Source organism: Coturnix japonica, chromosome 7 (genome assembly GCF_054131305.1).
Source record: "Coturnix japonica strain WE chromosome 7, WE-NBRP24, whole genome shotgun sequence".
Classification (NCBI taxonomy): Eukaryota; Metazoa; Chordata; class Aves; order Galliformes; family Phasianidae; genus Coturnix; species Coturnix japonica.
Window position 1 is genome coordinate 664,814 of NC_140669.1, and position 25,187 is coordinate 690,000.

Below are 25,187 nucleotides of genomic sequence, written 5' to 3' on the forward strand. Positions count from 1 at the left end.
GCCTTTAGGCCGGTCCCTTGAGCCGGCCATCATTGGCAACTCTTAGCCCCTCGGCCTCAAAACCAAATAGCTTTGAATCATGTTGAGCGGTGATGCTAATTTTCATACCGATGCATTATGGGAATAAATGTATCTGACATACTGTGTCAATGGTACTGTCTCTTTGTGTCTCTTGTTTTTTTGTTAGCTGCATTCCTACAGATGGTATTCCATTGAAAATGTTCTCTTCCTACAGAAAAAAAAAAAGAGGGGGGGGAGAAAAAAACATGCACAGCACCAAACCTCTAGGTGCAGAAGGCTGTTAACGGTTGCTGATGATAGTAGGCAAACATTAACATAATAATTAGTGTCTTGTAATTGTTTCATTAAAACCAGTTGTTCCATTTCTCCTCGTGTTTTCCCAGAAGAGAAGCTGAATTTGGACGACAGCCAGTGGGAGGACATCCACGTTGTCACCGGAGCACTCAAGATGTTTTTCAGAGAGCTGCCTGAGCCGCTGTTCCCATACTGCTTCTTTGAACAGTTTGTGGAGGCGATAAGTAAGTACATCAGATACAGCAGAAGCTAACAAAATAGCCTGTGATATAAAAATAATAATGAACTTTAAAACTGAAGTACAGAGGCATTGCAAATCTGGCTTACCTTCCATGATCCATGAGCCTGTCTTTTTATTGTTTTTGCTTGCTGTTTGCCTCATACAGCATGTAGTCATTTAGCTAGAGAAAAAAGAAAAAAGGAAAAAAAAATATATATATATATATGTATATATATATATATATATAAAATTATTGATCTATAAATTTCATAAATGCAGTTTAACTTCAGTGCCTAAAATGGTTTAGGAAAGGAATTAAAATGTGTACATATTCAAAATATGTGAGGCTGATAATCCATATATCCCCAAACACAAGATACAGAGAGACTAATAATTGTGAATCATGTTAGAAGGGGCTGTCTTTATGTTAATCGGAGTGAAATGCGTGTGTTTTTTTCACAAGGTTGCAGACTCTTGCCTCACAGTGATCACAAAATGAATGCAGAAATGTTTGTGTTCTCATTTTCCTATCTACATTAGTGGGTTGTTTTGGTTTTTTTCCCTTAAATTTAAGGCAGCAGGCAGCAAAAGTATTGTCAAAGTTGAAGGTATTTATTTTATGACATGTCATTGGTTCGTGTGCTGCAGACCCTCTCTGTATTTAATACCTGCAGGTGTGTTTTTAAAACTGTCGCAGCTTGTAAAAACTTACCCCCAAAGAAGAGTTATCTGGAGCAGTATTCCTATTGATAACTGGGGGCTGGAGGAGATAGCTTAAGGGGGGAAAGCCCACTAGGAGCTTAATTAAAGGTCCAATGGAGAAAAATCCTCAGGAAAAAAACAAACAAACAAACAAAAAAAACAACAAACAACAACAGCAACAATAATGTACTTAGAGATCTCTTTTCTGAATGATGGGCATGCATATTTGTCATTACTGTTAATGAGAGCTGTGTGCACACATGCGCAGCTGTCAGAGAATATGAAGTCCTTAATGTACGGCTCACTTTGATTTTATATTCATAAGAGTCTTTAGTTCAACTAAAGCTTTTCAAGACCCTGTATCAGATATAATGAGGTTAAATGTATCTCACAAGATCCTTCCCTTCTCGGTTATAGAAAGAAGCAGTGCAGTTAAATATGTAAGGTAAGGAAATAGATCACCTGGAAGTTTACTCTTGACAGCTCACTTTCTTCAAAGCACACAGAAAGTAGATGGAGAAGAAACTCACTTCAGTTTGTGTTCCCATTGCATAGACTCTGAAGTACTAAGAGAAGGGCAAAATAAGAAAGAATTGCTTACTGCTCAGCTTCATTTTCTGTGGTGCATTAGGACAGGATGCTCTTTTGAAGCATCATCGTGGAACATAGCATTCAGGTGGTTCTGCATCCACTGCAGAAAGAAGAAGCAGTGCCCCTAGTGGATGTGGTACATGAGGTAGATGAACAAAGTCTCTTAAGCATGTTCTTCTACATTTCTTATGTGTACTCTGCCTTATTACTTTCTGTTCCAGATGGTCCACCATCACACTGGTCTTCTGCAGCTTTCCTGCCCTCTTCTCATTCATTCTCATTGTCCTTTAGTGTTCGCTTTGGCTCAGCCAACACTGTTGTACCCTGAAGACCATCATCATGACACCATGATCATGCTATCTTCTGTTCTCACTCTCATGCTAGCATTCAAGTCTGGATAATAGGAAGTCTTTTGGAGGTTCAGTGGGACGATTTTAATAGTAAAAATAACAGGTAACCAACAATAGACTTGTGAAATGGACTTTGAAAGCATGTCGGGATGAGACTCTTCCCTAAAGCATCAATATTCATGAGTGAGAAATTAACGTCCCTTTCTGCTTTTTGAGCTATTATTAATTCTTATTATGATTTTGAGAGCCATTATACACGTTGATAGACTAATGAACAGTCATTTATAGAGGGATTCTAAAACAGTTTGTTCCTAGCAAGAAAATACTACCAGTCTAAGACACTCTTTGCACTATTTCAAATCCCTAATTCTTGTTGCTTTCTTTACGGCACATTAGGGTGATTTTTACCTAATCCAAGTGTCCAATGTAATCTACAATTTCCAATCAATCTTCTCTTTATTTGGCCTTTACTGCCAACATATCTACAAATCTGTATTCTTACCATCTCCACTTATAAACATCTATAAACAACAATTAGGTGTTTCCAGTGGTTTTTGAGCTCTTCTACACGTTAATAGTCCCCAGGCAAGATAAAAAATCTCTTGTCTTCAATATAATTTCCATAGGAGTTGATTCTTTGGCTGGTTTGTGCTAATCGCTCTGCCTTAGCTGCTAGAAAATTGGTCTGTGCTGAACTGCTGGAAAATTTACCTTCTGCTTCAGGATGTTGTAAAAAAGAGGCTGTAGTGTCTTTTTTTGCCCGTTCTTCCAAAACTCGTGTTATTAGCACCCAGTGCATGGGCATGCAGTACAGTAAGAAAGAGCACTTACTGTCAGAAATAAACCAACCTGAAGACTGCAAGGAGAAGGGCAATTCAGGCACATTCCCACAATAACATGAAGATGTCATTGGTAAGATGAAGTTGTGCAAAAAACAACATGTGGTTGGTGACAAGTTATCACTAACATTTCTTAGTGGCTTATCCATTTAGTTTGAAGTCTCTGGAGGGACAAGTACCCAAGTGGTGCCCCAGGCTCTTTATGCTGAAGCTGTTCTTAAAATTATGTGAAACTTAGTATTAATTTTCCTGGTTGAGGCCATTTTAATTTCTGTGCATAGGAACAAAATATTACAGTCTTTCTCTACCTTCAGTGTCCCCTACAAGTAAGCTTAGATATGGCCATAATATTAAAACAATTCAGATATGGCCATAATATGAGATAATTCAGGACACTATAGAGTCTCTGAATTTGGTTGTACAGGCTGAAGCCACATAATTATTGTCCACGTAGCTTTTATCAGAGAATTTATAAATGACAAATGGAGAACCGTAAGACCTCTGACCTAATACTAATTTTGTTGCTTAGGATTTGGAAAGCAGTTTTTTTCAAGGACTCTGTCTGATGTATTACTGGCAAGTCATTTTGTGGTATTTTGGATGAAATATGCACTTCTAAAGTGTGCCCAAATGCTGCTATGAAGTCAGGTTCAGCCACACTTAAATTACTTAGCACCGCAAATAGTTCTATTGATTTTCTGCAAGATCAACAGACGTGGTTCAACAGATTGTCTGCAAGTAAAATTGTACTTCATGTGAGTAAGGTGGTAGAAGTGCCAATAACTGAAACATTTACTCACCTTATTTGCAGAATTCAATCTGTATGTCCATGGAAACTTCTTACAGCATTTGTTTCATACGTTGAAACTAAAAAAAGTACCCCCAAAAGCTGTTAAAAACATTAGCAGGTAAATGTGTTAATTGCTTACAAATATTTAGTTTAATTGAAGAAATTTTATAGAAGAGTCTCAGGCAGAATTATTGGAAGAAAAATTAGAAGTTCTGTCTGCTGTGATTTCCTCTCCAGTTATGACTGATATCCATAGCATAAAATAAATGGGTAAATTCAACTTGGGAAATATTCAAATACTGATTAGCTATTCCAGATCTCCTCAGCTGGGGAAAGCTGTAGAGATGGGGCATCTGCATGGATAGTGCTTTGTCCAAATGCAGTTCCAAAACAAAAATAATAATAATTAAAAACCAAACAAACCAACAAAAACACACCCTGATATTCCACAAAGGAAAATTCCACCAAGTTCCCAAAGTTGCATTATCTGTCTCTGGTTTGGAAGGGCCGGCTTCAAATTTTGTCTGCCACACTTTACTGTTGTGGAAAGTTTTATGTTTACTATGTTGGAAAGATTTTATCCGTGAGGTTCAGTGATTATGCCATCATTTTGATTCCTTATCTATAATATGAATGTAATAGATGTCACCTAAGTACCGTAGATAAATAGATGATTTGTCTTTGAAAGTGCATGTGTGCACAAGGGAAATGTTTGTATGTGCTCTAAATAGAAATATTTTGCCAAACTGATGATTTTTCCATGGGGAGTTTTCTCAAGGAAGGTATCTGTTGTTGCTGTGCCCTTCCTGCCCAAGGCAGACGAACATAAAAGCAAGAACAATACAAATGAAGGATTGCTAAATGTGACTTTCAGGCTTCCAAGTAGAACCTACAACGTAAAAGGAGGTACCTCAGGTCCCAGTATGAGGAACAGAAAACATGGTATCCACATGAGTCACCAAGTCAATGGGGAAAAGGGCACCAGATTTACTTTAGCAAACCTGATGTAGGGCCTGCTGAAACCCACAGGACCAGCCCTACCCAGAAACTTCAGCAGAGAATTCCTCCCTCTCTGAAGCTCAAGACTTTTGGTCCTAGCAGAAAATAAACCATCTTTCTACAGGGGAAGCAGTAGAGACCTGGTCACCTACAGGTCTCACAAGGTCACAGCTGCAGCACCTTGGGGTTAGATGGCAGATGAAGAAGGTTTTCAGAATTACAATGGTAAAGTGCATAGAAATTACCAGATGCCCACATTAGATACTCATATCGTTTTTATTTTTTCAAGCTCTTTAGGTTTTTCTTGGTTTTGTTTTGTTTTGTTCTGTTATTTTTTGTTTCTCTGATGGACCATTAACACTTTTTAAAACTGATTTCACACATATCCTTTCGATATATCAATTAAAGTCTCTTGGTGAATGCTAAACAGAATTCACAATGTCATTCCTATCAATCCTATAATGTTTTGTGTTACCCTATTATATAGAGACTGAGTAAGGTGATTGTTTAGTATCTGACATATGATAGAGTTTTAGAACTCTTTGTTTTACTGAAAGAAGGTATATAGAATATTTTTTGCTTTCTTGCTGGTATTAGTTACTGGTCTTCACCAGTCTCGTCCAACAAAGTCAATGAAGTCATGGTTTTACTAAACAGGGTGGTAACATAGCAAAGGAATAAACTCTTATTTCATTACTGCAGAAGACTGTTTTTAACCCACAAAAGCTGTCTATACTATCAGGAGAAATAAGACCTTTTCATGTCTTCTTTCACCCTTTTCTTTATCTCCTTGGAAGATGGCATCAGGAAGAAGGTTTACTCTCAGCCCAGGCTCCAATCTTGCTTCAGAAGGTTCTCCCCTCAAACCTGCTGCATACACAGCCTGAGGCAACGTGCTGCAGCAACTCATGTCTATGTAGGCAACAGACACATTTTGGTCTTCAGCGGGCCAAAGCACAGTTTGCACTGAATAATGCAGCTGTCGTGTGGAGTTGGCCTGGAAGTAGTCCTCATCAAAATTGGGCATAAAGATGTATCAGGAGGCAATCAACAAGTCTAGTCATTGATACATAATCATGATCAAAGAACAGAGCTGCACTGATTGAAAACACAGCATAGCCAGGACCTGCTCTGAACCACTATGCAGTGTTATGAAAATAGTAGCTTGGAAAAGGAAAGGAAGTAAATACATTCATTTATTCTGACAGTCATAACATCCTTATATCATCTTGGTGAAAAGTTACAAAAGATGTCTAAAGAAATTTTCAAAAGACATCTATAGAAGCCTCACTCGAGGCTTACAAAGAACAAGGCTCAAGGCCAACTCGTCTTGGAAAGACAAGTCAGCATATTGCACTGTAATAAATCCATGACAGTCTCTTAACATCATCACGTAATAGGTTCCTGAGAAACAAAATCTTATCAGTCCCTGGCATTATGCAAATTTCTGTCATAATCTCAATCTGTGGGCTTCGAGTCCTAATCAAACTGCCTTCAGCTTTGCAGTTGGCGAGCCTCCTATTGAAATTGTTTTCCTATCCTTCTTTTACTTGTCCAAGGAAGTTTTGGGGCTTGGCATGGCATCAGGAAGCCTCAATTTCATGTGAACACAGTGATTTGTAAACAAACCCAAGGTCACCACAATATATCTCACATAATAAGTCATGTTAATACGTCTCGGGTTGAATCTAAACATCAGAAGACAATAAAAGTCCAGAAACTAAATGCAAACAGAACAAAAATCACATAGTAAAAAGAACTATCCAGAAGCTGAGACACAGTCCAGATTTCTTTAAAAAAGGAGTGATTTTGTGGATAATGCATTCTCAGGGAAATACGTTTCATTCATGGGAATATATAAATATCTCCATGCAGAGAGATGTAGGACGTGGTTACCAATATATTTCAGCTGTACTATCACACCCATTACAGCTAGCACAGGTACTCCAGCATGGTCTTCACTCATAATTGAGGCAAGAAGAAAGCACACCTGCAATAAAGATGTAAATACAGGCTGACGTAATTGTAACAGCAGCAGACTGGTAGCAAGAGAGGTTAGTTCCAGGCTTTTTGTTCCCAAGAGGTGCCAAGGAACAATATGCCCCAGTAACCTCCTGGCTCTCTATTGGTGACCTTCCATTCACGGTTGCAAACTGTTTCAACCGAGCAGCACTTTTAAATAGATCTTTCCAGCTCTGAAAGCTACTGTTATAGAAGAAAGAATTAGAGGGCACGCCTATGAATAGATTTGGGCAGAAAATAAGGAAGTAGAATGTTATTTTATTTTTTATTCCCATGTAGACAGTTTGAAAAAGAATCTACATATGATAATTTAGCTCGTCTGCATGACTTTGTTCTGTGGAAAAAGGCCAATATAACTCCTATCTACAGGTAACTGACCCTAGGCTGACTTTGCTGTCTGGTTGCTTTGTTTTTTCTTTAAACATAAGAATCTGCCTATAGAAGGTATATACTGTAATATTCACTCATCTTTTTAACCTGCCAGTGTGCAGTTTTGATGTGCTACAAAGAGCACTTAACAACACTCTTATATGTGCTTTACTTAAGACTGTGTTCCAGTAACACCACCAAACCAATTAACTTACCATGCAAGGAAAAGTGGAGAACCCGAGTAGCCTTTCTGAAAAGGTTGCATCAGGGATAAAAAAAGTCCCTTAAGTTTAAAGGAACTGAAAAAAATGGTGTCTTAAAAATATGGCGAAGGGTTTACAATTCTCATCAAAGCAAATGAACAAATTTAAAAAGAATTTGTACTCGAATATTGCTGTCATGCAAAGTTTGCACAGCAGGGACATATTCTCTGCAATTTAATCTTTTTTGTTATTATAGTTATAATTTTTTTAGCATACTGGAAATTTTATTGCGGATGCCTGGCCTGTCTCTTAACTCATGCTAATTATATTCATAATTAAATGTTAAACAAGAATTGACTAGGCCAACTGGCTTGCACAGGTGTTAGTGGTATGAATGGTTTAATGCTTACACAATAAATTATTGGATCTGAATCTGTAGTTAATCTGCTCAGTGAGAACCTTTTGCAAGAACTTTGCTGTATGCGGTAGGTCCAGCAAAGTGCTTTGAAGCCAGTATTTGCAAATAGCACTTATTAGCATTATCTCCAAACTGTGGCTTATCTTCAATAGCACAATTGCTAACAAGGCTGTAAGAATGCCTGGAGTTCTACCTGCCGCGTGATAGGGATGCTCAGAGTATTAGTACTTATTTGGATAACTGGCAGAGACTTTGGGTGCTTGGTGGAAGCGTCACCTGGGAAGCAGTGTACCTCACTTCATTTCACCAAAAAACCCAGTTGTTTGTATTTGTAAATGGTAGCCAGATTCATCATCGAGTCTCCAAGACTTCTCCATTGGCTTAACGTTGGCTGCCAGTTGATGGAGTTCGGATGCAAAAAATCGCAATCAGAGGAACACGTGTGTTTCAGTTTGCTCGTCTTTAACTTACTTCTGGGGCACAGAAAATTGGGTATTGGTGTAATATAAATTTGATCTGTGGTTAAGAGAATCTTTTCATATGGAAGAGAAAGGACAGTAGCAAAAAAACAAGTCAACTAGAGGGTTCACATGTCAGTTAGCATAGGAGAAGCTCATAGAGAAAACCAAGAGGGAGAGAACAGAGAAAGAGAAGACAAAGAGAAACTGAGAAATCCAAGCAATAACACAGTTCAGGCAGAAAGGAGGAGGAAAAAAAAAACCAACAAACCAAGAGAGAGAAAAGGAGCTGTTTAGTAGCTGTGACAAGATCCCTGTAACCTGGAGCATTTGAGGGAGGCAGGGGGAGAAGAACTTCTTGTGGAGGTTATCTGGAGCTCTTGACAAAGTGAGAATTGGCACTCTGGGTTTGAGGGGAAAAATGTTTCATCAGGCTTGTGAGTGAAGCTTCCACTCAGGGAAAGTAATAACAGGAGGAGAAACAGCCTATAATGCCCCAGTTACACAATTTCAGAAGTGCAAAAATTGAAGAAAAGGGGGGAGGGGAAAGTGGAAAGAGAAGGCCAGGGAGAGAAAGGAGCCGTCTAGACCAAGAGGAGATGTCTTGTACCGCTGGGCAATACAGACATTTGCTACTTGAGAGCAGTAATTGGCCAGAAAGGAGTTACCACTGCTCATTCTCTCTGAAAATGTTAGTCCACAAATGGTCTGAAAATGGCTTAGAGAAGAAAATTAAATTCAGTATTCTATAAATTCAATAGAGCAGGCAGATACAGAAGCAAGTCATGAATGTTCAAAGTAATATCCTTCCAGTTTGCCTCAGTAGCACATCTACAGTGTTGGAAAAGAAAAATGCTGTGTTGGTAAGGGTGTGTGATAAGACATAATGATAAGAACAGCAAAGTAACAATAGGATCATGTACAGAGCTCTTCCTGATGACAGAGGTTGAGAGAGAAATGTTAAGTCACACATTAAAATCAGGCATTGGTTTTTTCTGATTTCCACATCCCTGAAATCATGACCTTCGTATAGCTTTGGCTTGCCAACCTCACCAGTGTGGAGGAGCTGTGTCTGCCATGGGAAATATGGCTGCAATTGAAGCACTCTGGAAAAGTAACGATGTCTAAATGTGGGGGTAGGCTGGTGTTCTTAGCAAGGCTGGGCTAGAGTTCAAAGTTAATATGATTGATAATGTCTCTTGAGGGACACAAATTGTGAAGAAGTAGGACTGGAAAAAGACTGGAAAACTGGGTAATGTGACTGTGGAAAAGCATCTTTAGCAGCTGTACTCCACCAGCTGTACCAGATAACAGCTAAAAAGAGGGGTCAAGCAAAGTAAGAAATAGTGTGGGAGTGGAAGATGGAAGTGCTGCACAGCCTCCCCCAAAAATGGCATCAGGGTGTGTGCAGCACTGGAGCAACCTATTGGAGAACAACTTGGTGAACAAAACTTTCATCTTTAAGGAAGCTGCCTTGGATGCAAAAATAGTTCTCCAATCCACTGCCCTGCACTTGTAGTACAGGTACTGAATTCGAAATGTCCCCAACTTTAAAATGGAATGCAATTTGTTTCCGTTCCCGAAGAGTCAAACTGTTCCTTTGACACCCTTCTATATAAAATTCATTAGCCTGGTAACCCATTTGACTCAGGCAGAATTTTGCTACATTTTGGCCAAAGCCTTAATTACCTGGTAAGGTAGTATATCACACAGATAACCTCATGAAGATCAGGAGCACAGTCGAATTCACCATCAGCTCTTAAGCTCACACATTCACTGGTATAGTGAACTGGATAGTGTTGCACTGGGAAAAAAATAAAGCTATTTAAGTACAAAACATCTTTGTCAGGGTATACATAGGTGTTGAGGAAAGCAAGTGCATTATTTGCCAGACGTTGAAAGAAATTAAGATGTGAAGGTGGGATACTTAAAAAAGGTAACTGAGAAGTGGAGATCTGCTTCAGCGCTTGTGAAATACTTGATGTTTGGAGCTCATGTCAGGACAACTCAGTGACCACGGGAAGTGTTTTCCAGGCTGGTGCTGCTGTAGTGTCATGGAAAGGGTGATAAACAGAATAACCTGAGGTGACCAGGGCTAAAACCCAATCTTGCTGCACTCTGCACTCATCTTGCCCTACACCACTTTGTGTGTATGGAAGTAAAAGGGGCAGGGAGGAAGTGCCTGCACGGGAAGCAATTAAAGGAAATGGTGAAAGTTGCAGCAATTTCCATTTTTCTTTTTTTTTATTCTTTTTTTCTTTCCCTCTTTTTTCTTTCCCTTTTTTCTTCTTTCCATTTTTCCTTTTTCCTCCTTTTTTCCTTTATTTGGACTTTCTCCCTCCTTTTATCCCCCCTTTCCTCCCCATTTTTTTTTTAAACCTTTTTCCCTTCTTTTTCCAACAAGCACCAACATGGAGAAGCAGGAAGGACTGCCTGGCAGGCAGATTTATATACAGCTCTGCAGCTCCCACCCTGAGCTATGAAGTGCCACTTTTAGAGCAGCCTCTCCCTTGGCTCATGTTTGATTTGCATCTGCACGTTCACATGCAGCCTTAACAAACCTATGCTCTCTGCAGCTGAGTTTGTTGTTTGTTTCTCTTTACAACACAGATCAGGACACCTGATGAGCTGTATTCCTGCTTGCAAGCTGAAGTGTAGCAACGCTTTCTTTTTTTTTTCCTATTTTTTCTTTCTTTTTTTTTTTTTTTTAAGAAATAGCCCACTGTGTGGATGTAAATCTTCTGAAAGTAAGTATCAAAACTGAGAGCACTTTCTGAGATGTTAGTAGAATTTGATCCAAGATACGTGTTTTGCTTTGAAGCTGTAGCTGTCCTTTAATTCAGATGGTATTTGTGAATCACTGCCTCAAAAAAGGGGTCTTTTGGCACATGCTTTAGGCTGATGACAGGCAAAATGAAGTAGATTCTGTCTCAGAAATCTCCAAAAATAATCTTAGGTTTGACATAACACACCATGTCATAAAGTGATATAAGCCACATAAGCACAAAGTAGGCTTTAAATTTAAAGGAGAATAATCCTATTTTAGATGGGATACTTTCCATCAATTTGGATAACAAATATCTGATGCAGAATATAGACAGCAGGCTGTTAATGCTGAGATCCCTTAAAATCTGCAGTTCCTGGTAGCTTTTAGTGACTGTGGCAGTCTGCTATCTCCCTCTGTTATCTGATAGTTGCTCAGACTATTCACACACGCACACACAAACAGCAAGCATGCACTAAAGATTTCTATCTGGAAATAAAGATCTATATTTTACCATCTTTAACCCCTCAGCACCGGTGATCCTGAGTTCCCAGTGCTTAAGAGTGATGCAAAATGCATTAACGCTTAGCACTGGGAAATCCCAACTCCTGGTGCCAAGAGGTTCATAAATATAGTAATGAAACCTCTTGACTCGAAGTGAGCACTATTTAACAGAACAAGCATGAACAGCCTGTAGGAGATTTTGCAGCTGGATTTGTTCCACTGTGTCAGAGCTGAACTTCTATGGTAGTAGTTTTAAAAACTGAAAAACAGACTTTAAAGAAACCAGACAGCAAAGGAGAAATAGATATATCTGGAAAAGGGAAGTAACTATGGCGCTGTATAATGTACCAGAAAAACAGGCATTGAGAATCCCAAAGTGACCGAAGTCAAGGTCTTTGGGAAATGTCCACCAAGCTTTATTTTGCACATGTTCCTGAACAACTAAAACAAGGACTTTGTGTGATAATTTACTAGCAAATCAGTATCAATAAATCAGAATCATGTAAGCAGTCATGTTTATTATATCCTTGTTGCTTAATATTCATGCTAGTAATTTATTTTTATAGTACAATTTCACTGTTATCTCCTCCAATGCTGTAACTTTGAGTCAAGCAAGCTGCAAAAGTAGAAGGTCAGGTAACCCTCTGAAGGCTACAGAAGTTCATTCACTTGGTGGAATTTGCTTTGGTTTTCCTTTGAACATGCTTTAGTGGCTCCTTAAAATATTCATATTATCCTTTCTAACATAGCATTATTTATTTAACAAATATCACTACAAAACAAGAGTTGCGAAGCAATGTATGGAAACCAACTCTGAAAAAGAGGAATCCAGGATTTCCAAATCTGCAAAACTGAAAATAGTGAGGAATTTGGTGTGAATGTCCATATATAAGCTGAAATAAGGAAGCACTGCAGAAATATGTCACGCATTTGTTGAAGCTTTCGAATACTTCACAAAGCAAAAATTAGACAAAACACCGCATTGTTTTGCTGCGGAAGCAAATGAAAATTTCACTTGAGACACTTTCCACTTCAAGAGAAACTCAAAGGAGCTGTAATCTAAGTAGAAATCAGGACCAACAGTGTAGGATTTGTTAACCAGGTGGTCAACTGCAGAAACAGATGTTTTTTTCTCATGTTATATATGTAGAATACCGAAGACTGCAACTCTTACCTACAAAAACACCTTATTCCTGACTCACTAGCACCTTCATAGCTGAAGATCTGGTGCATTTTGACAGTGCTCAGCAGATTTAACTTAGGAACCCTTGTTTCTTCCTTTCGTGCATGTTTTCATTGATGGATTTTAGAGATGCTGGTTGACACAAGGGTTGAAATCTTCCTTTCGGTGCAGTCACTCTCGTAAAGCTTAATTAGGTTTAATAAGAAACAGCACAAACTCAAAGATGATGTCAATATCAAGACCTTCCACACTGCCCATAAGTAGGAAATCAGCAGAGGAATTCTTTCTTTTCTTTGGCTTGTTTCTGTTAATATTTTTCTGTGTTGCTAATCTTCTTTGCTGTATCACCCTACACTGAGTTTGTGTGGTGGAAGAAGCATTGAGTGCATGAGGCTTTTCTCATAAAGGCAGTCTATAAGTATACAATAGGCTTACTGGTGTGTCCCTTTGTCTTCATTTGAGGATGAGCATTTGATGAAGCTGTATTGGTTATTGCACATAATCAATTGTTTCCCGTCTAGGAACATATTTTTCATTAGACAAGAGGTGAAGGCCACCAAAGAAAAAAAATCACTGCTGATGAGATGAATGAAGTATAAACCTACCTCATCAGAAAGATAGCATCTAAAAAGGCACCAGGTTTATTTATGGCAAACAAAAAATATGACTGGGCTTCAAGAAATGAAGAAGATAAGCAGACATAAAAGACATTTTTATTCTAAGTGCAAACTATCATTAAATGTATTTAGATTTACATCCTATAATTATTATGATTGTAGCAATTAATCAATCAGCTGATTAACATGTAGGGGCAGCAGGACACAGTGATCTTATCTTGAAGCTCGAATTAATTAATTATTCCTTACTCTACATTATTATTTTCTACTTGTGTATGTTTGCTCAAAGTGTCCCTATTGACAAAATACACCTTATTTTTTTCTATGTATTGAGTCAAGCATGGGAACATACTGATGCAAATTTACTAACTTGCCATCAGAATTCTGAACTAATTAAAAGATTTTTAAAGCGTTGCATAATTTTTAACTACTTGTTATATTCTAATTAGCCAGGTTCAATTAAATTGTTTTCAACGCCTCAACTTAAGAGCTCTCATCTCTTTAAGTGGAGTCAAATTCAGTGGGCGCATTTTGTTACAGTGATATAATTCTGTGTTTATTATGCCACCAGCCAGTGCAGTCTTTCTACTTTGTCTATTTGTTTACTGTCTGCGGTAGCACAAAGATTTTCTACTTCCAACCTTGCTGTCAGGAGGTCTTCTTGAAATCTATACTTGAATTTGCTTCATGCAGAAATGTTACTTGCAGCGTCCTCCTGGTGCTGAGCATGTCCGCTGTCTCCTTGCAGTAGGATTTGGGTCACTCTTGATGTCACTAACACAACCCTTGCTGGCTCTAGAGGACACAGTCTTAGGTGCTAATCATTCTTTGCCATTTCTTTAGCATCCTCAATGACAATTTAACTGAGCTTGTTTAACTCCTTGTCATCTAGCCACGTTCATCATAGCTTCTACACAGTATTCAAGCTCTATTTTTGGGGGCTTAGTTTCCATTTTTGGGGGGGTTTCCTGAGTATCCTGGCTGTTTTGACTTTCTTTGTCAGAATAATGGGCCCCAGAAGCAGACAGAACCAGCCTCCATTAAGGAGAGGATGGAGCTTCCTGCCTGTTAGAGTCCTTCCAGATTTTACCATCTTCAAGGTCACTTTGATTTTTCTCGTGCTTTTAAGTCCCAATGATTGTTTGACATTCCGAAGAATCAGTATCTGATTATCATTATTATTTTATCTTGTATTTTCTTATCTATTTTTCTGTTATTCCTAGTTTAAAGCCAGCCTACTGAGTCCTCACAGTGTTAAGTGTTCTGTCAGAGAACCACTTAATACAGTGGTTTGACCCTGAAAACATTCAAAGTGTCAGAGCACATAGATCCACATTTCAGGTATCACCCATTGACATGCACTGTCCTTCTGCTTTGATGAAGACAAAAATATTCATCAGTCTTCATATGCATCTGCCCATTCTGCTGTCCTCTTTGGGCACTGTGGAATGGCCATTCCCACCAAGCTCCCTTTGTGGGTATGTCTTCCCAGCCATCTACTCACTTATGGGTTCTGCATATGTCTTGTCTTATATATCATAAAACATTTTCCCTTTTGGCTTTTTTGTTCCCTTATAGTGCGAGACTAAAACACTCCCCTACAACTGTGATCCTCCTCATTTCCCATATTGCTGCTTCACCTATCTCAAAATGACAGCAAGTCTAACTGTGGAAGAAAGGCTGTAGCCTCTCAGACACCCTGCTTCTTGGACAAGAGAATGCCAGGGACTCCTTTCCATACCTCCTTAGAAGCAGCAGCTTTGGGGAAGCTTTCTCCAACTACCTATCTCACTGTGTCCCCATGGTGTTGGACCCTTCTTTCTTCTCTTCCTGTTCCCTGCCTCCCATTTTGCCCCTGTGCATACTGAGGCAATGCAGTCCTTCTCCACGTGTTCTTTTTCTTTTCCTGCCTTTAACACCCTACCGCAGTGAGGTCACGTCCCATTTCAGGCTGTTGGTCTCTACTACTATGTATATAATCAAAAATAGATGCTAAAAAATCCAGCTGCTGGTTCTCTTGCTGAGCTCTGAGAAGTTCATATTCCAGCCTCTGAGCCGTTGTTTTATTTTGTTTTGGTTTGTTTTTAAATGCTAGCGTAGTAGATAGCTGTAATAGTAGTAGGTTTGGGAGCCCTAAATAGAAAGGGTAGGAGAAGCAGTTATCATCAAGCTTTTGCTTTGAAATGTAAACTTAGAAAAGCTGAAGCCCGGCTCTCCCTGATGAAATATACATATGGAGGTACAAAATGCCACTTTTTATCCATTTGTTTTCCTGACCATAGCCACGTTTTCACACTGTCAGCATTTTCATTAGAAGCTCTTTTTGTCAGAGGTTTATAACGAGAATGTAAAGATTTGCTATGGGCTAAATCTCAATCCAAGAGCAAATGTTTATACCAATTCTGAAAACAATCAGCTTGCCCATTTGTAGTTATGCATGTGTTCATCATCTGTTACTGCTTGTCCAATGCTCTGCAACTTCTGGAAGGAAAAAGAGACATCTGGAGGAAAAAAAAACTCTCTCCTGCAGATAGCATACTGTGTGTTCTTCTGAGTTATTCAATAAGGTACTACATAAATGCAGGCTTTTCAGTTGATGCAGTTATTTTTAAATTAATATTGTATTTTGCTTAAACTTGTCAAATTGATTGTAGATAATATTTTTACAGATGGCTTAGACCATTTGTACATTACCTACATGGAAACTACAGTAAAGTTTTACTGGAAATTATTCACTTTACGCACTGAGCCACTTTCAGCAAAGCCAGACAAAATGAATTCTTTGAGAATATTTAGGTTATCTTCTGGGCGTGAAAGCTAGTGGGTCTTCTATTGGGGTGTGTCTACCATTTCCAGACAAGATGATCTGAGTGGTCTTTTCCAGCCTCAATGATCCTATGATTCTACTGTGTCACTAAGCCACACTGTGTTCTGGGGATGAATTAAATTTAAGAGGTGATTTACAACCATTATCCTTCTCTGTGTTGGTTTGAGTAAGAAGGTACCGCCTCAAAATATGAGTGTGTGTAGTAACATAAAGGTAAATTTACACACAAAGTGAGTAGTGAGGATCAGCCTGATACATAAAGTTAATCTGTGTGGGGAAATTTCAGACAGAGATGAATGTTAGCCAGGTACTCATCCTTAAGGTGCCTTAAATTTTAGCACAGAAAGAATCTGAGGTCATCTGTAGAGCGGACCAAGAAGCTTTGCAAAAGTTAATATCTGTATACAGTACTCCCTACTATATTTACTTTGTCATAGAATTAAAGCGATATTCATAACACAAGCCTCATGGCAGCCTAGCTTACACTCTAGTGCCGCAGCATACAGAAGGCGATGGGTGGGATGGGGTGTTACCGTGTCTGCACCCTGCAGAGATGACAAGGTCACCTTGCCCAGGGGAGAGGCCCCAGTACAGCTTCCATGGCAGAGCCATCCTGCACGTGGCTGTTCCCCACAGCAGCCATTCCAAGCCCAGCTGCCGAGGCGACGCCGGCACAACCAGCCCAGCTGGGGCCACACATTGCTGCCAGCCCCAGCAACGCCTCAAAGTTTTACCCAAAAAAATCACCCCTCCATGCAGATTTTCAGCCCTTATTAGAGCTTCACAGCAGACCACAGTAAAAATTAATGGGGTAGCCCCATCCGAGATGCGGGTACATCACTGGCCACAGCAGGGTGCCGCAGCAATGGAGCTGTGCTCGATCCTAAATGGCTGCAGTTAAAGCAGTTGGAAAAGTGTGTATAGACCATGCGAAGCCATTAGGGAATTTATTTTTCCTTTGGCAAATAATTCATGAACAGTTATAACGCGCTGACAAATCATTGTGCAAACAATGAAAAGAGTTTTTCAGGATGGTCATGAGCACACATCTGGTATGAATGTTCTCAGAAATACTTCTGCACGCTGGCATGCACAGCCCTTTTGTCTTTAGGAGATTTCGACCCAAGGAAAACGCTCACCTGAATGGCTGTGAACATGCAGGCACATATCAGCACTTCTTTAGGGAAAAAGAAAATAAATGCAATCTTCCTTGTTTTCCATTCTTTATTTTTGGCTTTATTCGCACAGCGCTGCTGTCATTCAGGAGGCTTGAAGATCCTAATTAATTATGAGCTAATTAACTAAGCTTTGCAAAGTCACAGTGAGATCACCAGCATTAGTATAAATATTTCACAGTGAGTAAACTGAGGAACACGGGCTGACTTGTGTAAATTAATTCCCAAAGCAAGCAGGGACAGACATGGTGTTCCCACTCCCTTTTGCTGTATTTTTCCTTTCTGAGCTTCACATCTACCCCTGAAGGGTTAAAACCAAAATTTCAAATCCTATATATGAAATCTGTGCAGATATGTATTCTGCATAAATCTAGGCCACACAATTAATATACTTGTATACATTTTCCCCATCTGCTGTATTGCTGACACATCCAGCTTGTGGGCTGGAATGGTTGAGGGAAGAAGGGGCCATCTCCGTGCTTAGTGCAGGAGTTCAAGTGGAGCTTAGCAGGGCACTACATATAGAAATAAGCCGTGGGTACTTAGGAACTTTACTTCAAAGAATGCTGAACTGCAGGAGCTTGATGGGAAGGAGTATTTTAGGTTAGATTTGATGTTGTTTTTTTGGTTTTTGTTTTGTTTTATAATGAGGAATAATGTTGGATATTTAGTCAAGAAATAAGGAGTTAACGGTGTATACCTTTGTGCCCTTTTATTCATGTCACTTATAACTTGTGCACATGGCACTGATATAAATTCTCCATTAAAAAATGCATTCATATCAGGCCGAGGCCACCTCCAAATAGCTCAGAAGTACTTTTAGGGACTGTGACCTGGGAGAAGCTGCCAGTTTCTGCTTTGTGATTCCCCTACCCCAGCTGTGTGCCTGCAATGTGTTGCCCCACATAAGGAAGCTTTACTTGAAGGCAGCATGCTGCAGTAGTAACGTGGGAATGCTTTGTCCAGAAGCACAGAAGCTTTCCTGAGAGTTTTATCGCGTGTAAGCAAACTGTGCAGCCTGTCCAGAGTGAGGCTGCCACTCTGCGCTCCCCTGGTGCTCCCCCTACCTCTTCTATGCAGGCAATCAAAGTGTGTTTTCCAGCAGGTTGGTTACATATCCTTGTGAGGAATGCTGGTCTTTTGTTGTTGTTTTATGGTTGGATTTGTTTTTGCCCAGTGCATTTTTTAATTTCCTGGAATCCCCTTTCTCAATAATAACAACAAAAAAAGAGCAGTATATTTGCTTTTTTTTAATGACTTTTATTAACACTCTACTGGATGTTTGTGCCTAATTAGACCTTGGATATTGTGGCACGTCTATCTTCTTTGTTTATGGACAAAAAGCTGAGGTCTAGCTGGGCCAGCTCCAAGTCATAACTTCAGAAGAATCAGTGTGGCAGCTGGAAGTCGCCAAAGAGCATCCCTAAGCATGGGGATTCTCCCGTGGCTTGAAGGTCATTTCTTACTTGTAGAGCCATGTAGTTTTACTGGGACTTCTGGGAACAGGCAAAAGATCAGAAAATCTGTGTACGTGTCCTATCTCTTGATCAATTTGTTCACGGCAAGCTACATAGTATGTGCCTTTTCATAAATAATAATGCATCTGCTTGCTAGTAAAAAGCTGTTCATCACATACCACTCTTTTCTTCTGCAGTGGAGACAAAAGAGTAAGTTGTGCCTCATGCACAAATAACACGGCAAGCTTACCTAACTGAATCTTTTTGTTGTTGTTGTTGTTACTGCTGATGGCAGAGCAATAATTAGACATTAGAATATCATGTAGCAGGGTGGAGGTGGAAAGGAGAAGGAAATCAGAAAGGAAGACTATGTACAGTTCTGACAGACAATTTATAATAGAAATATAATAGAAGATTTTGTAGTCAAGTTCTGTTGCAATTGGATACCTGGAATCTAGGCAGAAGTAGGTTTCAATAATATCTAAATCAGGTAACATAAATCAGCTTTCTTTTCCAGAACAGATATGCTTAGATGCACAGATAGTCGCATATTTCCTGCAGCTGTCTGACTTTTTGCTCTATCGTATCGTACGTCAGTTTGAAACTGAAGCACTTGAAAAAAAAACACAGTAAAAGTTACATGTATTCTGCATTTTTTTTCTTTCTTGTGTATGAACAAATAACACCAGCCTTATAAAAGGAGGAGGGGAAGGTTCTGTTACACTTTTTATGCTGCCCATTTAGCTTTCTTCTTTAGTATGTCAGGAAGTACCAACCACAGTGGTGCTGTGAAGTCCACCAGGCAAGTGCCTGAAATATGGTGAGTTCCCGTATTTGAGTTCACAGCATCATCAGTCTACGTAACTGTGAATGTGTTCAAGTTTTCTTTGACAATCAGGAGGACTATAAACATAAGAAATTAAACTGAAACTCCACATATATTATATCTCCAGTTAAAATCTTTTGTTATTTTTATGTCACTTATGGCTCAGACTCTGAAGCTAAATGTTAAGGGTTTAAAGATCCCAAGTTCTTCTCCTCCTCTACTCCTAACTTCTTGCCTTGACAGCTCTGCGTATTTCCATGCTAACCTGAAGTAGAATCATAGAACCCTAGAATAATTAAGTTTGGAAAAGATCTCTAAGATCACTTAGTCCAACTGTTGACCCTTCCCCACCATGTCTGCTAAACTGAGTTCCTCAGGGCCACATCTATCCTCATCTTGAAACCTTCCAGGGATGGTGACTCCACCACCTTCCTGAGCAACCTGTTCCAATGCCTGACTGCTCTTCCTGAGAAGAAATTGTTCTTAATATCCAATCTGAACCTCTCCTGGCACAAGTTAAGGCCATTACCTCTCATGTTAGAAAAGATTTTTGTCTTCACTAATCACCTTTTAAAGGCCTTTTAAAATTTATTTGTATTATGTTTATGTGAGAATAAATAAATAAATAAATAAACAAATAAATAAATAAATAAATGTAGAAAGGAGATATCCTCATCTTTTCCAACTCCAGATAGACAGAATCACACTTAGAGTGCTTGCCTACCTTCCAGATGCAGAAGAGACACAAACTCATATACCAGCCTTTCCTCTATGTCTGTTGCCAATGCACCCTGTGCTAAGTCTAGAAAAGTTCTGGGTTAAATCCTGTGTCGTTTCTTGCCAAAGGAAGATAACATAATGTTAAATGAAATCTCTTCTTTATAGCTGGTTATGCAGCCATCTCGACTGCTATAGCAAAACTGCCTTCCAGCAGAGACATCAATATTTGTCTTCACACATTAGGTCTCCCCATGCAGAAGCAATACATGATGCATTTATTTGACTTCTTTTACTTCTTTGCTTTTTCTGGTGACTCACAGTGGCTGCACAACGATGCTTTTTCAGGCAGCAAAACTATTTTTTCACTTTTCCTCGCAATTCCCATGTCCTGTAAAATACAAAAGGAATAATATTTTTAATCTTACTCATATACCAGATAATAGATTTATTGCTACTGAATAAATATTTCTCTGTGGTTTATTATTGTTATTTTTAATATATTTCTTTTTTACTTTGGAGCATGAGGCTTATTTGATGGGAAGAGGGAGACTGACAAGCAAAAAGGAAAGTGAGACAAGGAAGATGGGGTCAATGGGAAGCTTGTAAGTGGTGACAGACTGGGTGCAAGAACTGGAGGACAGAGAGGAAAAACTAGTAATGTTAATGAGATAAAATGCAATAAACTGGGGAGTGTACCATTAAGAACTCAACCAGAGAACTGAGCACAGGGGAGAGATTTGTGCAGAGACGACCAAAAAATGTGAATGCAAAGAAGTGATTTGACCTCTTTTGCATTCTGAGACTTGCATGAATGTTGCATATGTGAGTCCTAAGTATATATTTTCACTGAGGACAGTGCTTCATGAACTCCAGGAGGTGCTTTACTGCAGCTTGTCACAAAGTCATCACTGAAAAAGGACCTTATTCTTATAACCAGGGTATCAAACTGCAATTCCAATAGATGCCATCGTGGACAGGAGCTAACTTATAAGCACAAACCGAAGCATTTGGTGGGAAACCTCCCAGCCATACCATCAGACATCAGGGAGCTGGGGAGGTCCCACAGCTAGCTGTCACCGCTCCTCTTCCCATTGATGCTAATCAGTTCATTTCTTTCCACATGACTAGGAGACCTCTGCGTCATCAGTCCTTTGGTCAACAGGGAGTCTTTATAAATATACATGGGTCCATACTGCTCTTAAATCTCTACTGCAGATATCCACAGGTTTGAAATCATCGGATGCCAGATTATAGAAAGAGTATTTTCCCTTTCTCTATCCCTTTCTGCAGTGTCTTTGTCTACTTAACTTAAAAAAAAATCACTGAATTGAAACTAGAAAATGCAAAGAGCTTGGTTTCTCTTATTCCACCATGCAGAAATCAGTGGAGAGCCACAACTGCCATTTCTCACACAGGCTTCAGGTGAGCTGGGAGTTTTTCTTTTCATGTTTCCCTTTTTGTTAGGGCAGCTCAGCTCAGCTCTCCATTTTCTTCCTTTTGGTTGAGTGCAAGGTCTAGCCGTCCAACCTAAATCTCTTTTAAAATCCAAAAATAAAAAGGTACACCTCCATCATCTTTGCACTTCACATGCATTCATTGTGAAGACCAGGGAGGAAACAGAGATTTATGTACTTGATCCTCCCTTGTGTCCCTTTTTTTCTGTCTCTTCATCACTCCGGGGTTACACTGGTTACAGAGATGATTCCACAGAAATGGAGGAACACTGAAACTGGGACTGCAGATCATGCATTGTTCCGAGGGGAAGAACAAAGTGAGCATTTCCAATGAGGACACAATACATCTTTTGCTGTACCCTCATTTATAGCACGCATAGTGCAAAAGCAATGATGTGACTTTATTCTTTTTCTGTTTGTCCTTTACACTTGCAGTTTGTAAACAGAAAGGGGTGAAGATGATACACCAAAAATAGAGGGAGAAGGCCAGGTGCACAAGTTCCTGTGCCATCTCAAATAGGGAGGGAGCTACAATTGCAGCCAACTGGGTAATTTGGGTGCACAAACTTAAAACTAATAGTAAACTATCCACATGCAATTTTTTTGGCAAAACCTAGACCCCCTCCATTTGTCCAGAGTCATATAGCATGTGAATGGCTTTGCACGGGAAATGATTCTGAACTTTGCAAATAGCTTTTATTATAGCTCCTCTGTGACACTGCTAGAAAACAGATTAGATCATAGCTCATTTCTCTTTTATTATTCTGACAGTGATTTCATTTGTTCAGAACTTCCATTTTGCCTTTAATATCTCATATGCGGTCACATTTTGGGAGCTTTAGGATGTGTTGGGTCTGTGTTCAGTGCTACATGTCTCTCACCTTAGCCAACTCATTACAGAGAAGCATCCTCCCTAAATAACAAATATTAACAAACATGTATGAACTTCAAACAATACGATTCCCAGTTCATTTCCTGGGCTATATCACTGCCAAAGAAGGATCAAATAAGGAGCTTGCCTTATCCCTAAAATAAAGCATGCTAGTGTGGGAAAAGACTTTTGTTTTATATGTATAACAGGGAAAGCAAATTAAACTCTGATCATGCAAAGAACAGACCTGGTGATCTCAGTCCTCAGCTAAAACTGCAAAAATGAAAACATCTGATGGACCAAAACAAGCACTCCAGCCAGCTATTCTCCCATGCAACACATTACACTTCTGCCCTTAAGTCAACTGCATCAAAACGTTTGTACCACACTGTCAATGAGCTCCCAAAAATGAACGTGGCTAGTCACAACTGAGTCCATTTTCGGACATGTTTGGTTTTACTGAGCAATACAGAATCATTGTCCCTTTCTTCCCAGCTATACGCTGCTGCTCAGGATGCCTGTCCTAAGATCGGGTCTTTCCCCATAGTCCATAAAAGCTACGTTGGCCATTATGCACCGGCAGTCATTGAGATTGCTTGAACCAGCCTGCAGCCTGCTCTGAAGTTATGTTGAGCAAAAAAAAAAAACAAAACAAAAAAACAGAAGAAAAGCCTAAAGGTCTTTTTTTTCTTTCTTTTTTTCTTTTTCTTTTTTTTTTTTTCTCATGTATGATGTCTTTTTAACTTAGTCCACGGACAGAAATTAATGATATGAAACTAAAAATAAAAAAGCCAAAACAAAATGCAGTATGAGTAAATATCAATAGCCTGCAACATCAACAAAAATCATTGAGCAGATCTAGCTAGGATCATTAAAATTAACTAATTTTTGGAAGTAGTATCAGAAGAAGGAAAAAAACAAGAACTATAATTGTAGTTTATATATTCTCAATTGTGACATTATGACTTTTTTCACATTATGTTTGGATCCTTTACCTACAAAAGCCAGCTAAGATTTTGGTTTTTTTTTCCCCCATTGGAACGTGGAAAGATTTATTTCTGTGACGGGAGATATTTTAAAATATATTTTAAATGTTTTCTATTATTTCTCTCCTTCTGCTCTCCACACATGTTAAAATCCATTCATAGCAAAGGTCTGCAAAAGGAGCTGGAAAGGGCTACGTCCTTTTTCTGGGGGTTGTTTTCTTTGTGATTCTGCAAGCATTTGTGTGTGTGTGTGTGTTTGTGTGTGTGTGTACGTGCACAGGCTTAGTCCTCAGGTGGAACTGTGGTTCCTGTGCTTTCGTTCTCGAAGCTGTTATTCTGGAAGGGAATGGAGGCAGCTGTGTTTACAGCTCAAGTCTTGGCATACATTTACCAGAATCTATTATTCATATCGTTCAGTATCAGGGAGAGATCTCAGGCCACCTGTCTATCTGACAAATTCACCCTTTTGTGAGCTTTCTGTTCATAGCAAATTATGTTCACATTGATGAATTGAGTTTTTATGAGCATTGCTAACTAACATTCTCACAGAAGGCCAGGGGCAATAGACTGCAAGTGTTTCTGGTCCACAAGTAAATGTTAAAAAGAAAAAAAATAATACCACGCCAGTATTTAAAGACAATTTGCCATGGAGGGATAGTTGAAATATTTGGCGAAGCCTTAAAATTTATAAATTCAATAATTTCCATAAATTATTGTGAATAGTAGGCTTATAACAAAAATAAAATAAAAAGATGATAATAATTATGTACGGTCCCCCTGTGGTAGTAGGGGACTCTTTAGTATTCTGGGTATTCACAGGTAGCCAGTGATCAAAGCTTTTCACAAACCCTTACCAGCGCTAAACACAGGATAGGAACCACTTTTACAAAGAGATGCTTCCCTTGAAAAATCGTACAGTAAAATCAATGGGGCAAAGCTAAGTATACGCAAAATGACAGCTTACCTGGCTTTACAACATGGCGCTGGTTCACGTCCAAAACAAGCCACCAGTGATGGGAGCATCTGTATCCTTCAGCTCAAGAGATCTACAGCTGCAGAACAAATTATTTGTGTAATGAGAAGTTTTATTGTGATGAGATGATGGGATGTCATCCCCTATGTGCGCTAAATTGTTCACGCCCTTTTTCCATCTCTTCAGTAGGGACATTTACTGAAGTCTCCATGACTCTTCTCTGAGGGCAAAAGTTAGTGAGGTGGATTAGAAATCTTCAAATAATACAAACTCTAAATAGATAAGTAGACAATTAAGTGCCAATACACATATGTGTACCAAACCACAATGCATCTAGTGCCATTTTATGTGCCTTAGAGCACCTCAGACACTGCACTTGTCACGATTGGAGGATAAGCTGCTACGAGTGGGGCTCTCTGATGACAGATGCCTGAATCCCACTGCAGCTCTCACTAGGATGCTCACGAGATCTACAGGCTTTAGCTTGAGCTCTTCATCAAGTCACATCCCCTCACTGATGGTGTGTCCCCATCAGGCCTGGGTGCTGCCTTTTA

General features: G+C 39.3%; 1 protein-coding gene across 5 annotated transcripts in view; it reads left to right on the plus strand.

Moving 5' to 3' along the window:
• The window catches only part of ARHGAP15 (Rho GTPase activating protein 15), a 341,387-nt gene that overhangs the window by 283,030 nt on the left and 33,170 nt on the right, over nucleotides 1-25,187 (plus strand). For all 5 annotated transcript variants that reach the window (XM_085552046.1, XM_085552045.1, XM_085552044.1 and 2 more), the window contains one exon: nucleotides 405-539. In XM_085552046.1, the coding sequence (XP_085408172.1) occupies nucleotides 405-539 (135 nt within the window). The remainder of the gene's footprint in view (nucleotides 1-404; nucleotides 540-25,187) is intronic.